At 63.6% G+C, this 15,474-nt stretch overlaps 1 protein-coding gene across 1 annotated transcript; it reads left to right on the top strand.

Annotated features, from left to right (window-relative positions):
- Positions 1 to 5,807: 5,807 nt before the first annotated feature.
- NES (nestin) lies at positions 5,808 to 13,918 on the top strand. The gene is made up of 4 exons (XM_082298756.1): positions 5,808 to 7,219; positions 8,108 to 8,232; positions 8,777 to 8,850; positions 9,439 to 13,918. The coding sequence occupies exons 1-4, from the start codon at positions 6,260 to 6,262 to the stop codon at positions 13,431 to 13,433; spliced, it is 5,154 nt and encodes a 1,717-aa protein (XP_082154882.1). The 5' UTR covers positions 5,808 to 6,259; the 3' UTR covers positions 13,434 to 13,918.
- The last annotated feature ends 1,556 nt before the right edge of the window (positions 13,919 to 15,474 follow it).

The raw sequence follows: 15,474 nt of genomic DNA on the forward strand, positions 1-15,474 counted from the left end.
TGGCTGAGCCGTGCCCGTCCCCCCCGGAGCTGCAAACTGCCGCTGCGTCCAGGACCCGTCCCCACCCCCGCGGGCGGGTGGGGTGCGACCATCGGAGGGGTCCCCGGAGTGGGGCCGTGCCAGGGACACGCCAGCTCAGGGATGCGCGGGGAGCGCCCGGCAGCTTCTTGGCAGCGGCTGCTGGCAGAGCTTAAAAGGCCGGAAGCAGGTGGGGAGAAGGGGGGTCCCTCGGGTCCCTCCAGCTGCCAGAACCCCTCGCCCCCCCCCCCAACAGGGAGAAAGGGGCTCCTTGTTGCACGGGGGTCCGGGAGAGCACAGGAAGAGGAGGGAGATTCAGTCCCGCACAGAGGGGTGGGGGTGGGAGCAGACCCCGCAGGAGCCGCCAGGGACACACGAGCACGTGTACCCCTGGGTAAGTGTGTCACACGCACACGTGAAGGTTTGCACACCCATCCCCGCCTCCCCCGGCTCTGGGGCTCAGGTGGGGAAACTGAGGCACGAGGTGGGACGGTAGTGAGAGGTGGAGCATGGGGGTCCCAGATTCCGGCAGGGGTGGGACCCAGCCCCGCTGCCGCTCACCAGCAAATCCGCATCTCTCCGCTCCCAGCACAAAACCTCCCCATCTCCCAGTTTCCCCAGTCTAAAAACACTCCCTGAAAAGCAGTCCTAAAATATCCTGCTCACCCTCTCCCTGCCATGCCTGAGCCCAGAAGTTGGAAAAGGCTCCAGGCTGGGGCAGAGGGAGGTTTCTCCCACCCCCCGGGCGGCCAAAAGGAAGAGCAACAGGTTCTGGGTTGGGCCGAGATAGGAGAAGTCGGCGTGACAGGAGCAGCGGTCCCTGGCAGAGCTGCTCAAGGGCAGCCCCTTCATCCTGGGGACGAAATGCTCCGGCTGCGGGAGGGGAACGGGACTGCAGTAAAATTCCCTCTCCCCGGGACACCCCACGGTGGATCTGGGGTTCACACCGGGGCTGCTTGATTGGAAAAAGCCATGAAAGTCCCGAAAATTTTCCCCCTGGTCCCTCCTGCCGCCCCCACTGGGAAACCAGCAGAGGGTGGGGACAGAGCTGAGAGAGCCAAGGGAGGACAGGGAGACCCGGCGGTGCGCTACAGCCATCCTAAACCTTGGGCTCGGCCCCAGCCCCCCGGGACCCGGCAGCTTTGCCCCTGAATCCAGCCCACCCCCACGGGGAGCAGCGACACGGCCGGGCAGGAGTGGGGCGAGCCGGATCCCTGTCCGGCTCCGTGCCTCAGTTTCCCTTTCCATTGCTACCGTGACTGCAGCCTCCTTGGGACAAGGACCCGGCCAGAGACTCTGCAGGACACACGGGGAGGACTCACGGAACACACCAGACCCATCCTGGATCCCTGACCCCTGTCCCAAAACGAGGGTCCTGTGGGAGCAGCTGCTGGAGCAGCCCGGGAAGTGCCCCTTCTGCCCAACAGCTTCGAGCCGCGCTGCCGGAGGGGCTGCGGGACGGGCTGGGCTCCAGGCTACAGCAGCCGGGCAGCACCGAAGTCCTTTCTCCTTCCAACTTCGCAAGAGCCCCCCCAGCCCCCGCTCTGCCTCCGGCGCTGCGGAGCCGCTACAAGCTGCTCCCTTTGAAAAAAAACTTGCAGCGCGATGCTGCGCTCGGGAGGGTCGGTGACAAGGACAAACCTCCCCGAAGCGGCACCGAGGGGTCCCGCAGCCCCGAGCATCCCCCGCTGCAGGGCAGGAGGACGCCCTGTGCCCCCCGCGCCTGCATCCCGCGGGGAAAAGCACCGGGAAACCTCTCGGCATCCCCACGCCGGCTCAGGTCTCGTCTCACTTTCTGCCCGTGCGGAGGTGAAACGCGATATTGGAATGAAAAGCGCAGTACGGCAGCGCCCCGGGGACACCGCAGCGCCCGGGGCGCCGCCGGCCCCACGCGTTCCCCGCACCCCACCTTGCTCCGTGCGTGGCGGCAGCCCCGCGGCGGGGGCCCCTCTGTGCGGCGGGGGGAACGGCAGCGCGGGCGGGGGGTCCCCTGGCCCGGGGTCCCGGCGTGGGGCTGAGCTGCGGCTCCTCCGGGGCAGCGCGGGCAGCGGGCGGCAGCAGGTTGGCAGGACGGCTGGGAAGGAGCTGCACCAGGCATAAGTGCAGGCACCGAGAAAAGAGGCTTCTGTGTGTGTGTCCGTGTCCTCCACTCTTCTTTTTTTTTTTTTTCTCCCTTCCCTTTTTCCCTCCTCCTTTTATATTTATTCCTTCCCCTAATTAAGAAGGAAAAAAAAAAAAGAGATATTACCGTGTTGGCAGGCGCCTCGTCCCTCCCCGTCCCTCCCTCCTGGCAGCTGGCAAGCCCCGCACGAGAGGAGGATGCTCAGCCCGGGCACGGTGTTAACCCAATGCAGCAGAAGTGGGGGAGCAGCTGGCGCTGGCTGCCCCGGACCCCGCCAGAGGATGGGGGGGTCTCCCCACCACAGCCCCCGCCATGGCATGGGAATGCCCTTGGAATGGTTATTCCTCGTATTTGGCAGCTTCAGCTGGACGGGGAGGGGGCCACGGGCGGGGGTCCCGCTAGCCAGCAGAGGCTTTGTGATGCAAAAGCCCTTTTGCTGCGAGGCTGAGGTGGGTGGAGGCACCGTCCGAGGGCTGAAGGAACCCAGGGGCTTTGCCGGCCCCGAGAGGGTGGGGGGAGCAGCCAGAGCCGAGCTCCCAGCACAACATTCACAGCCAAGTTTGGTCCGGCAGAGAGATGCCGTGCCTCAGTTTACCCACCTGCATCTGCGTCAGGGCCAGGATAATTTATGCATCTTTAGGCTGGAATGATGGCTCCTGGAGGAACGTGTGGGACCTGGGCACCCAGTGAGGTCTGGGGGGCAGCTGGGACCCCTCACTTGCAGACTCAAGCCCCTTGGCAGAAGGGCAGCACCCAAGAGCTGGCATCAGGGATTTTTTTAACCAGATCTCGCTCAAACTTTCCCTGGCACGGAGCATTCCCTGCCCGGGGGGGCGGCGCAGAGCCTGCCAGGGAATTGCTCGGGTGAGTTTGCAGAAAGCCGCAGCTCCTGAGCAGAATTAATCATTTGTCGCCCTGGGAAATAATTGCAGGCGGCAGAGTCGGTCTCGTTAGCGGAGCGGTTCGGGGGGGGCTGAGTGTCCAGCGGGTGATGCTCGGCCGGGGGGACACTCGCACCGCAGCGCTCTGCCCGCCGGGCACGGCGCCGGGACGGGCACCGGGGCGCGCAGGAGAGAAACCCCAGGGCTGGCCCAGCCTCTGCCCCCCTAAACCCAACCCATGAGGTCACATCCTGCACCCGGATGGGAAATCCATGCAAAAAAATGCACTCTGTGGGAAAGGGCTCGCGGCTGGGGGAACCGCAAAGTGCCTGCTCAGCAAGGAGCGTCCCCCATCCTAATTGGGAACAAATGTTCCGGCAAGCCTGGGGTTTCCTTGCTGGCTCAGAGGGAACTTTTCAGGGCTGCTGCTCTGCCAGCTCCTTCCCAAGGCAGCTCCTGGTCCTTCCTGGCTGTTGGCATTGGTGGGGCAAAGTCCTTGGGACATCCAGCTCCTGGAAGGGGCAGGAGGGAAGGGAGAGAAGCGAGGCAGGAGCAGGGCACAACCCTTGTTGGACACCAGAGAGTCCCCATCCCTGCCTGCAGTTCCAGAGATGCTGGGGCTCAGCCCTCACCATTAGCTCAGCCCCAGCAGCCAAGGGCACAGAAAGGTCCCCACAGGGACCCTCAACCACCACAACTCCCCGGCCCCAGCTGAGTTCCGGCTGGAAGGGCCCCAGTGCCCAGCTGTGTTTCCTCCTCCTCCTCCAGCCCTGCTCAGAGTCACGTACCAGCATCTGCCATGCACCCCGTGCCAAGCACATGCCAGCTCCCACCCTGGGGCTGCAGGGCTGGGACACCCTCAAACTGCCACCCCCACAAACCTCTGCCACTGCTGAGTGGCCACAGACATCCCATTCCCAGGGGGTCCTGACCCTGAGAGCCCCTCAGAGGTGCCACCCCACGGAGTCCTGACCCCAAGTACCTCTCAGGGGCACAGATATCCCATTCCCAGGGGGTCCTGACCCCAAGCATTCCCCAGAGGTCTGGACATCTCCCTCCTGAGAAGCTTCTAACCCTGACCGTCACCCAGTGACACAGACACCCCCATCCTAGGGCATCCTGAACTCAAGCATTCCCCAGGGACACAGACATGCACCTCCTGAGAGACTCCTGACCACGAACATCCCTCAGGGAGAAGGACACCTCCCTTCTGAGAGTCTCCTGACTGCAGCCATCCCCCAGGAACACAGACATCCCCATCCCAAGACCCTCACAACCCCGAGCACACCGCGGGAGGAAGGGATACACAGCCATCTGCACTCCAGGGTGCCCCCAGCTCTGCCCCCTGGCTCCCCCACACAGGGAAGCACTGGGACCCCTCAACACCCCTGGGGACCCTGAGTCCTCCCTGGGCTGCAGGATTGGGACCATCCCACTGAGCCCTCCTGTTGGCTGAGAGAGAGGGGACCCAGCACAGTGGGGAGCCCCAAAACAAGGGCAGGAGGAGGAAGAGGAGGACAAGGCCAGGGAGGGAGGAAATGCTCATTCCCAGGGCACCTCCCAGTGTACCCGTGAGCACTGAGGGTCTTCTTGCAGCCAACACCAGTATTGGGGGCACCTGAACATCGCAGGGACACCCAAGAGGAGGTGGAAAGGAGGAAAGTGGGAGCAGCCAGGCAGCAGGGGAGGCCAGCTCTGGAGCTGATGTGCTGTGGAAATGAGGAGGAGGAGGAGAAAGACATGCAGCAGGGCTTCATCATCCCCCTGTCCGGAGCTCTGGGGACCCCAGATCAATTATCCGACCGCAGCGCTCCCTGTGCTCCTTAATGGCATTTCAGTCTTGGCTGTGAGAGGCAAACCAGAGCCGGGCCAAGGAGCCAGACAGGATGTCTGGCCGGAGATGAGCCGGAAAGATGATGCCTTTGGGGACCCCCGAGCCGGGTCATCCCCCTCGCCCACCCCACCATCCAGGCACCAGGGGAAAACCCCGTCCCTCCGAGGGGGTGCTGGGACCCCCGCTGTTGCTGCTCCCCCATGTGGGGGGCGTGAGACCCCCCCCCCAGCTCCCGAACGGTGCGAGGCTGGAAGGAGCTCGGGGACGGCTCTGGGTGGCCTTTGCCAGCAGAGGGGACTGTTGCTTGTCTTTCCAGAAGCACTCGCCTAGAGCCGGTCCCGTGGGACAGCTCAGGAGGAGACATTCTTGTCCTCCGTGCCCTGGTGAGGACATAGCAGGGACCCTCCCGTGGGAAAAAGCACCGTCTGCTGGGAGGGGGAGGACCGGGAGAAAGCGCTGGCAACAAGTCTCTCCCCGAGTGACATTTTCCTGCCCCTTTTGTTCACAGAAACCTCCCGAGTTTGAATTTTTGAATCTCCGCCCCTTGCCAGCGCACTGCCCTTCCCCCAAAATAAGTCAGCTGGGGTAAATAAAAAGAGAAAATCAAAAATCCTAATCCCCAAATGCTCCCCGGGAAGCGATTCCTATCTCGACCGTGACTGCCTGACGGCAGTCAGGAAACCAAACGCGGAGCCGACGCTTGCCAAGTTTCGGAGGCTGCCGGAGGAGCAGCTCCCGTTGGGCTCCCGGCTCTGCTCAGGACATCTGGAAAGAAGGAAGAATGCAGCTGGACACAGCTGGATGCAGCGCCCCAGGGAGGCATCGGCTGGGGTGACGCGCTGCGCTCCCCGAGGCAGCTCTCCCTCTGCAAAGGGATTTCCGTGTGGGTGGATCCAGCGCACCGGACCTGCCGTGCCTTGTGCTGAGCCCCAGACAGTCCCGGGCACCAAGAGGCACCGAGGTCCTCGGTGCAGCCATCACCTCCCCGGGACTGTGAGACCCTCGGTGGGCTCCTTTGGGGCTCCCTTGCCCCGAGGTTTTGGAGCAGCACGGGGCTGACAGGCCACCTCGGAGGAATGCTGCAGCCAAGCCCTCAGGATGGGCATCTGCCAACTGCCCTTGGACATCTCCCAAGATCCACGCCGAGCCCCACGGGAGCCCTCCAGCTCCCTGGCGTGGCCCTCAGGCTTTAGGGAGGGCATTCCCAGCCAAGCCACACCGGGAGAGGATCCAAGCCCTCAAGCCGCCCTTCCAAAGTGGGAAGGAGCACCTTGCTCTTCCCCAGGGCTGGGAAATCAGAGCTCAGCGTCGAGCCCACGTGGGCTGGAGTCGGCCCGGCTGTGCAAGGGTTAAAGCCGGCTGTTCGTCCGGGTCTCGGGGGCCTCCCACTCGCCACCGCAGAGTATGAATAGCTGCGCTCCCCTCTGCTCGCAGCCACTCGCTTCCCTCCCTGCCTTCCCACTCTGCCTCGGCGTTCTCCCCGGCATCCTCCCCCGGCGTCTTCGTCTGGCAGTGCCGGCTCCAGAGCCCCGGCATCCTCCGGCAGCGCCGATGCTGAGCACGGAAAGTTTCGCAGGGGCGAGAGCCCTGGGAGAGGAGTCTCTGCAGATGTGGGACCTCAACAAGCGGCTGGAGGCGTACCTGGCCCGCGTGAAGTTCCTGGAGGAGGAGAACGAGGTGCTGCGAGCTGAAATCCAGAGCACCAAGAGCAGCCCGGCCGGGGACTCGTGGCGTGTGAAGTACGAGGAGGAGCTGCGAGCCCTGCGGGATGCATTGGATCACGCCTTCAGGGAGAAGTGCACGGCCGAGCTGGCCAGGGACAATCTCTACGAGGAGGTCCAGCAGGTGAAAAGCAGGTGCCAGAAGGAGCAGGCAGCCCGAGAAGAAGCTAAGAAGCAGCTGTCCTTGAGCAGGAAGGAGCTGGAGGAGGAGAGGAGAGCACAGATCTGGCTGAAGGAGAGAGCCGTGCAGCTGGAGAAGGAGGTGGAAGCCTTGCTGGAGGTGCACGAGGAGGAGAAAGCGGGGCTGGACCAGGAGATTGCGAGTTTCTCCCACAGCCTGGAGAGCTTCCGCTGTGCACCGGTGGCTTTCCAGCCAGTGGAGGTCGAGGACTACTCCAAGAGGCTCTCGGAGATCTGGAAAGGGGCGGTGGAGACCTACAAGACAGAGGTGTCGCAGCTGGAGGGTTCCCTCTGCCAGGCCAAGGAGAACCTGTGGAAGGCAGTGGAGGACAACCAGCAGAGCCAGCTGCAGCTGCAGCACCTGGAGAAGGACCTGGCGGGTCTCAAAGCACGGAAGGAGATGCTGGAGGAGAGCCTGGCCCAGCAGTGGCAGGAGCAGCGCGGGGAGGCAGAAAAGTTCCAGGCGAGTGAAGGCAGCTGGAAGGTGCTGGGTCCCTGGGGAGGGGGAGAGCAGGGGGCTGCGGGTGCCCGGGTGGGCACTCAGGGCACATCCCTGAGCAAAGGGATGAGAGAGATGGATGGGAGGAAGGAAGACAGAGGGAACAAACCCCAGGGAAGGGAGGGACGGCGGCTCTGGATGAGCTGCGGATGAAGCTGAGGAGGGCGGGAGGAAGAGTGAAGCGGCTTGGGGACATCCCTGTCCCCCGTACAACAGAGACCCGGGGCCACCCCACTGCAGGGGAGCAGCACCCAGACACCGGGTCCTCCCCCAGCACCCTGCCCGGTTGCTCCATGTCCTGCTGGGCTCCAGAGTCAGGATCCCGGGATAACGACAGCCGCTGCTCCCGGTGCGGGGTGCAGGCAGCGGCGGGGTGCGGGCAGGATAAACTCCGGCTGACTTCGCTGCAGCTGCGATTCAACAGCTGCAAAAGTGATTCAGCAGAGGGAGGTGGAGGCGGGGTGGGCTGGAAATACCGGGAACGGCGCGAACGCTCCCGGGGAAGGGTCCCTCTTTGTTCCAGGTCCTGGGACCAGCCATGGGTGTCCTGGGGCAGAGGGTGCCGCGGCCTCGACTGCTCGCCTGAAAGTTGTTTCTTTCCCACGCCGGCGTCCCGCAGCCCTGAATCACCCCAGCCTTTCCTCCCTCCTCCAGCAGCCGTTTCCCCATCGCCTTTCAGCCCTGCTCGTCTCCTTGCCCCACCCTCAGCCCCCCGTGCTAAAATCGAGCGTCCAGGACTCCTGTCCCTGCGGCGTCCTGAGGGGATGAGCCGAGCCACCTGTCCAGGTCCGCAGGGACCGGCAGGGCTCAGGCGGGGCTGGGGTGCCCCTGACCCCCCTGTGCTACCCGCAGCTGGCGATGGAGGCCCTGGAGCAGGAGCAGCAGAGCCTGCGGGCGCAGATCGCCCGGGTGCTGGAGGACAGGCAGCAGCTCATGCACCTCAAGATGTCCCTCAGCCTGGAAGTGGCGACCTACAGGTGAGGTTCCCGATGGGAACGGGACTGGGAGTGGCCGCTTCCCCGGCATGCGGTGGGCAGGGAGCTGGGGCCGAGCTTGGCACCGCGGCAGGCACAGGAGGGTCTTGGCACGAGAGGGGTCTCGGGCACAAGGGGGTCTCGGGCACACGGGAGGTCTCGGTAGGGGTAGCCCTGTGGCCCTTCCGCAGCCCTTCCAGATGGCCCCACACAAAGGCCGCCTGCCAGGGACTGGGGGGACAATTAGCATGAGAATAGGGGCTGTCCCAGCCCAGGCGAGGGGCCTCCCCGGCAGAGCATGATGTCACCCTGCACGGACACTAATCCCGGGCACGGGGGGATGGGAGGGGAGACAGGAGCAAGGGGGGCTTCTTCGGTCCCCCCGTTCCGTGACAGAGCAGCACGACCATCCGTAGCCACTCCGTGCCTCGGTTTACCTGTCCTGACGCTGCCGCAGCCCAGCGGGGCGAGCTGGGGCGCACAGGGAGCGCCCAGCTCCCCGCAGCACCCACCCTGCGGCACCCACCGTGCTCCTCTCCTCCTCCAGGACGCTGCTGGAAGCGGAGAGCACCCGCCTGCAGATGCCAGCCGGGGAATTCAGGTTGGCCAATGGTGTGCGAGGTAAGGGACCCCCGGCGCCAGCCCGGCATCGCCACCGCGTCACCTCGGGAGGGCTCGGGGAGTGAGGCTGGATTTAGACACATTTTCCTGCATTTTCCTGGCGGCGGTTGCCCGGCCGCGATAGGAAGGTGCGAACAGCGCCCGAGGGCTCTTGGCACGGGGCTCACAGCCCAGATAAGGCTTATCTGCTCCTTCGCCTCTTTTTTTAATTCCCTGCCATGCACGGGGAGGGCAGGAACGGATCTGCCCAGCAGGACGGCGGGCTGTGGTAACAGGCTGAGCATTTCCTTTTTCCTCAAAACAAAAAAACCCAAAAAAACAAGGAAAGCTTGTCACCTGCACACTTTCCCCAGCAGCAGGACCTGACTGTGGCTGCAGCTGGCCAGAGCATTGTCCCGGCCTGATGCTGAATCCCCTGGGACTGCCAGCATCCGCTGCACTCAAGAGGGAGGAATTTCCCACTTTCCAAGAAGGAGCCGTTTAAAAATAGGACAGGGGGCAGCGAGAGGCAGCCAGGCAGCAGGGGAGGGCTGGGAGAGCCCTGGAGCGGCTTCTTGCCCGCTCACGGCTCCACCTCACTCTTTGCAGATCTCAAACTGGAGGTGAGCAGCAGCAGCAGCAAACTGGTACCAGCGAGCCCTGAGACCAGGCGGCTGCTGCCCCGAGACCACTGCGCCAGCCCCTCCATCTTCCCCAGGGCAGAGGGCAGGGGGCAGCTAGCAAAGCCCCAAAGCGACACCCTGACACCCAAAAGCCAGAGCCCCCGTGCCAGGGAGCTCCAGAAATTCAGCTCGGTCCTCCATGCCACGGCACTGCCGGCTGCCGGCAGGGCTGGGGGGCCGGGAGCCCCTGTCCACCCCACACCCAGCCCCTCGCAGGCAGGCAGAGCTGCTCCTCCTCTCTCCCCGGAGCCCCCCAGTCCCTCGCCACCGGAGCCGGGGAGCTCTGGGGGAGAGGGTCCCGCCTGGCCGGGGGGAGACGGGGCAGTGATGAGCCAAGGGGCGGAGTGTCCTCTGTCCAGAGCTATGGGGGACACTCCCGATGCCAGTGAGCAGCCCCTGGGAGCGGCGCCCGCCCGCAGACTGCAGTACCCAGCCCAGCTGGTCAGCGAGGCGCTGGAGGATGCGCTCAAGGCAATGGAAGATGATGCTCAGCCCAAAGAAGAGCCCACGCTCAGCACCGTGGGGGCCCCCCGGGATGCCCGTGTCCCCAGCCCCGTTTTCTCCACAGAGGCTTGTGGAGGGGCTGTGTCAGAGGGGCCTGGGGAAGAGCAAGACCCCTCTGAGGGATCTGAGGATGGGGACAGCCCTGAAGCAGAGGAGAGGGTTGGGGAAGTCGTGCTCCAGGGGCTGGGTGTGGAGAGCAGCATCCTGCAGGACAGAGCCGTGTCCCCACAGGGCATGGCCACTTCCTTGAGTGCCTCAGGGAGCCGGGAAGATGTGGGAGCGTGGGTGGAAGAGGAGGAGGAGGAAGTACCTGCTGTGCTGAGCCCAAGGGATTCAGAAGTGGAGGCCCAGGAAGGGGACAGGGGTCTCCCTGGACAGACAGTGACCAGCTGGGAAAAGCCAGAGCAAGAGGAGGACAGGACAGAGACCCCAAGCACAGAGCCATCACACCCCTCAGAAGAGGAGGAGGAGGAGGAGAGGGGACTCCACAGCCCCTGCGAGGAGAATGGAGATTTCCAGGAAGAAGGAAAAGATGTGCAAGAAGAGGAGTGTCTGCACAGAGAATCTGCTCATGCTGTCCTTGCAGAAAGCCACCTGGCTTTGCCCACAAAAGGTCACCTGGAAGAGGACTTTGTTGATGCAGAGCAGGAAAGGTCTGAGCAGCAGAAAATGCCCGTGTGTGAGATGGATCTGGCTGCAGAGGAGGAAAGGGGACAGGAGCTGTGCCCAGAGCAGGAGCCCTCGAGTGTCCATGAGGCCATCCCAGCAGAGGAGGCTTCCTTAGGAGCTGAAGAAGATTCTGTGGGAGGGGAGGACACAGGCAGAGTGAAAGATGGCGAGGGAGAAAAGGGAGAGGCCAGCAGGGAGATGCTGGGACGAGAGGACCATGGGGTAGGACAGGACCCCAGGGCAGGAGAGGACTCTGAGCCAGAAGACCATGGGGCAGGAGAAGGCTCTGAGGCAGGAGAGGACACCAGGGCAGGAGAGGATCCCGGGGCAGGAGAGGACTCCAGGACAGGAGAGGATCCTGGGGCAGGAGAAGGCTCTGAGGCAGGAGAGGGCTCAGAGGCAGGAGAGGATCCTGGGGCAGGAGAGGATCCCGAGGCAGGAGAGGATCCCGGGGCAGGAGAGGCTGTGGCAGGTGACACCCCGGAGTGGGAGAGCAGAGCCCCAGAGGAGCCTGAGGACCTGCAGGAAAGTGGCTCTGTGGAAGCAGGGGGGGAACAGGAGGAGCTGAAGCCAGGAGAGGAGCCCTGGGCTGGGGGGGATGATGGCAGTGGCCAAGAGCCCTGTCCAGAGGACTGGGAGGTGACAGCAGAGGACACAGAGGGAGTTTTGGGGACAGAAGAGCCAGCCTGGACAGATGACACCCCGAGCAGTGCAGGAAGGCTGAAAAGTGAGGAGAGAGATGGCACATCGCCAGCAGAGCTGGAGGAAGCCCAGGAAGATGATGAAGAAGATGCCAAGAGCCAGGAGATGAGCCAGCAGCAGCCACTGCCAGAGGCTGAGCTGGCACCAGAGCTGGCGAGGCAGGAGCAGGAGGGCACCGTGGCAGAGCCTGACCCAGCCCCTCCAGGTGCCCCTGAGCAAGGGCACAGCCAGGAGCTGGCCGAGGCTCCAGAGGAGCCATGGGAGGTGCAGGATGAGGATGCTGATGCTGAGCTCGGCTCAGAGCTGGGGAAGCCGGCAAGCTCAGAGCTCGTGGCACTGGAGCAGGTGCCAGGTGACAGCGTGGAGAGTGGCGAGTGGGCACTGGAGGAGGCCCCCGGAGACCCAGAGCCCACACTGGGCACCGGCAGGAGGGTGGAGCTGGAGGACACGCTGCCGGACAGCACACCCTTGCACCTCTACGAAGGGGAGATGCTGGCGGTGGGTGCACCCAGCCCAAACCTGCCGGAGACTGAGGAGACCACGGAGACAGCGCCTGCATCTGACCCAGCTCACGAGGGTGAAGGGTGGCTGGAAGGGAGGGACAAGCCACCAACTCCCACCATGCCAGAGAGCCCTGAAGAGGAGGCAGGGACAGAGGTGGCTGCTGTGGCAGAGGGTGCTGAGGAGGAGGAAGGTTATTTCATGGTCTCTGCTCCCAACCAAGAGGCGTCCAGCTCAGAGGAAGCCGAGATATCCGAGGACTTTGAAGAAATTAAAGTTGAAGCAACTGAAGGCAGCCAAGATGATCTGGGGACTCCTGGAGAAGCATCTCCAGTGCCAGAGGGCAAAGAGCACCTCGAGGCGCTTGTTGGGGAAGCAGATGACGATACAGAGATGCCCACTGAAGAAGCCGAGATGCCAAAGGACGAGGACAACACTGCTGAGCTGGAGGAAAGCCCAGCTGAGCCTGAAGCAGATTCCAGCTGTCTCAGGGCCGTGGGATCATCAGCAGGAAATACTGACGAGCCAGCCCAGGGTGCCACAGGCACCGGAGCATGGGAGGGACCGGAGCATTCGGAAGGTTTGGCCGCTGAATCGGATGAGGAGCTCCATGACAAAGCTGAGCTGGAGAGGGATGCCAGTGGAGCAACAACCCTCCCAGGCTGCAGCCTGGGGTTGGCAGGGCAGGAGGAGGAGGGGGCAGATGAGGATGAGCCCAGCACGGCTCTCCATGACACGGCCAAGGCCGCCCCTCCAGCAGGGTTCCAGGCCCAGGCGGTGCCCGATGAAGCAGAGCAGCTGTTGGAAGAGCAGCCATCCGCGGAGGAGGAAGCACTCGACAGTGACAGCCCTCCTTCACCCAAGAACGAGCAGCACCCCGAGGCCAGCCCACCTCCACTGGGCTCTGCGCTGGAGCAGGGGGGTTTTCCAGAGGTGATTCCCGATATCCCTGACACAGCTGTTCTCTCTGCAGAGGTGCCGGTGGATATCATGAAAGACTCGGATATTTTGGAAATAGTTGAGCAGGCCCTGGAATTCAACCAGGAGCTGATGGGGGTGAGGGTGGCAGAGGGTGGGCAGCAGGATCCTGGAAGGACCGAGCTCCCCCAGGATGCAGGGGAAGACTCCTCTCCCGCCTCATCCAGCGAGGAAGAGCCGACGGTGCAGGAGGCACCAGCAGATGTGGTCCCAGAGATGGAGGGCCTGGCCCAGGCCCAGAACGGGCTGCACCGGGAGGCCAGTCTGGAAGACCTGGCTGAATTCACCGAGGAGGTGCTGAACGGCATCGCCAGCACAGCACCAGCACAGGAGCTCCCCACAGAGACCGCAGACCCCTCAGCGGTGGTGCCACCGCAGCCCCCCAGCCCTGGAGATGGCACTGCCACCAAGCTGGGGGATGCCACCCTGAGGGGAAAGCTTGGTGGAGCCGACCCCAGCCCCGTGCCCCCCGCTCTGGGGGAGGACGTCCTGTGCCTCGTGCCCGACCAGCCACCAGCGTGCCGGCTCAGAGCCGAGCAGGAGCCCTGGTCCTCAGGGGACGAGTGACAGCAGTCGGGGGGAGCCCTCTGGTAGCCCCCTTCCTGCCAAAACCCAGAACCCCCACGTGTCCCACCCGCCCTCCTAACGCTTCCCTGTCTCCTTGTGGTTTTTAACATGTTTGTGTGGATTTTTTGCACCCCTTTTCAGAGTGAAGAACCACCAAGTTCTGTTCCACCCTCAGCCCACCCAAACTCGCATGCTTGCTCTGGGACCCCTGCTTCATTTTGAGTCTCCTCTGGGTGGGTTGCCGTGGCTGTATTTAATTTAAACTCTGTGTTTCCCCCTTCCCTGCAATCTTCTCCCCTCAACTCCCCCAGTATTTTCCCCAGGAAGCCCAGCTGGAGGCTAGGGACCCCCCCAAACTGCACCCCGGGACTCAGAGCCTTGGGGCTCCGTCACCCCAGGGTCCCCAACCCGCTGACACTGGGGGCTGAGCCACGCTGGATGTACCCACTGCCTCGACATTAATTTAATAAAGCCTCATCCTCCCACTCAGAGCCCCGGCTCTCCTCACTGGGGGGGCAGGGGCAGCAGCCCCGGGGCAGGGCTGGGGGGCAGGGGAGGGCACTGTTTGGGGGGGTTGCACTTCCAGGCTGCTTTTGGCTGGGAAGGTGCACTTGGGGCCATTGCTTAGCACGGGCTGGGGACAGCATCCGTGCAGTGATGCTCCCCCATCTCTAAGACCATGCATATCCCTGGAGCAGCGTGGCCCCAATCCCTGGGGCGATGCAGCCCCCTGGGGCGATGCCCCTGATGCCTTGAGAGGCCACCTAAAAACAGAGACTAGACAGGAATGAGGGAATAAAGGGAGGTATTTATCTGAAAGGCCTTCAAAGGTACCCTTGGGGGCCAGAGGCTACTGCCGAGATGGACCCCAAGGTGGACCCCAGGTCACGAGTTCTTCACACTTTTATAGGTTGGGTTCATTTGCATATCAGGGTTAATTCTCTAATTAAAGCTTCAGTTAATGATGTAATTTCCCTCAGCTTGCCCCCCTTTAGAGGCTTTTGGTTTACACATTTTGGGCCTAGGACGGTCTGGGTGTCCTTGGAGAGCAGGCCCAGAGAGGCTTTGTTATGTCTACAGAGCATGAGAGAGAAGTGAAAAGGCTACAAGAAACTTCAGAGTTACACACCAGGCAGTGCAGAATTTGAAAAATATGAAAGTTAAAACCCAAGGCATCACCCCCAGGAGGACACTCCCCCATTCCCAGGGTGATGCAGCCCCCTGGGGTTATGGACCCCCATCCCTGCTGCAATACTCCCCCGACCCAGACCGATGCCGTGCCCCGAGGTGATGCTCCCCCATCCCTGGGGCCCCGCAGATGCCACTCCGGGCTCGCTGCTGGCCAGGAACTTCCCAGCTTCCGCCTGGGCTGCCGGCAGGAGCGGGGTGGGATGCCAGCCCAGCCCACCCAGTGCCCGTGCCAGCGCCCGGAGCCAGGAGCCAGCAGCACCAGCCGCTGTTCCTGCCCGATCTGGGCAGGATGCCCACGGAACAACCCGCGGATCCCGGCCCCGGGAGCTGCGGGAACCCCGGCACCGCGGTGGGGACCCTCTCACCCAAAGGGTGATGGGCTTCAGGGGGGCTGCGAGGAGCCGGCGGGGTTCAGTCGCCCCGTTGTGCAGCCGGGCGTGGGGACGGCGCGGGCAGAGCCGCATAAATCAGCCTCCCGCTGAAGAATGGGCTCCTTTATGCCGGGCAAAGGGCTGAGTCACCCCGGGCGAAGGGACGCGGTGACTCGGGTGGCCATGGCATCCCTGGGGCTCGCCAGCCTTGCGCCCACGGGTGTGCTCAGCATCGCTGCTCGAGTGCCCCGGCTGCCCTCCTGGCTGGCCCCGGCGCTTGTCCACGCGCCGGATTTAGCTCGGTCATTCCCGTGCCAGCGCCCAGGGATGCTCGGAGCCAGGGACCGATAAGAACCCAACATTTAGCTGCCTTCCTCCCTGCGAAGCCCCCGGCCCCCTCCCCTGCCTGGAGGCGACAGTTTCCTTTTAAGGTGAAACTCCAACGGATCCAAACACCGTAATAAAAAATCCCCCTCTGA

Source organism: Coloeus monedula, assembly GCF_965178545.1.
Source record: "Coloeus monedula genome assembly, chromosome: 29".
NCBI lineage: Eukaryota > Metazoa > Chordata > Aves > Passeriformes > Corvidae > Coloeus > Coloeus monedula.

Bases quoted from the DNA above. Each gene is read 5' to 3' on its own strand.
- NES (XM_082298756.1), top strand. From the start codon at position 6,260: ATGAATAGCTGCGCTCCCCTCTGCTCGCAGCCACTCGCTTCCCTCCCT. The intron at 7,220-8,107 runs GCGAGTGAAGGC...TGCTACCCGCAG, and splicing joins GGGAGGCAGAAAAGTTCCAG to CTGGCGATGGAGGCCCTGGA. The intron at 8,233-8,776 runs GTGAGGTTCCCG...CTCCTCCTCCAG, and splicing joins CTGGAAGTGGCGACCTACAG to GACGCTGCTGGAAGCGGAGA.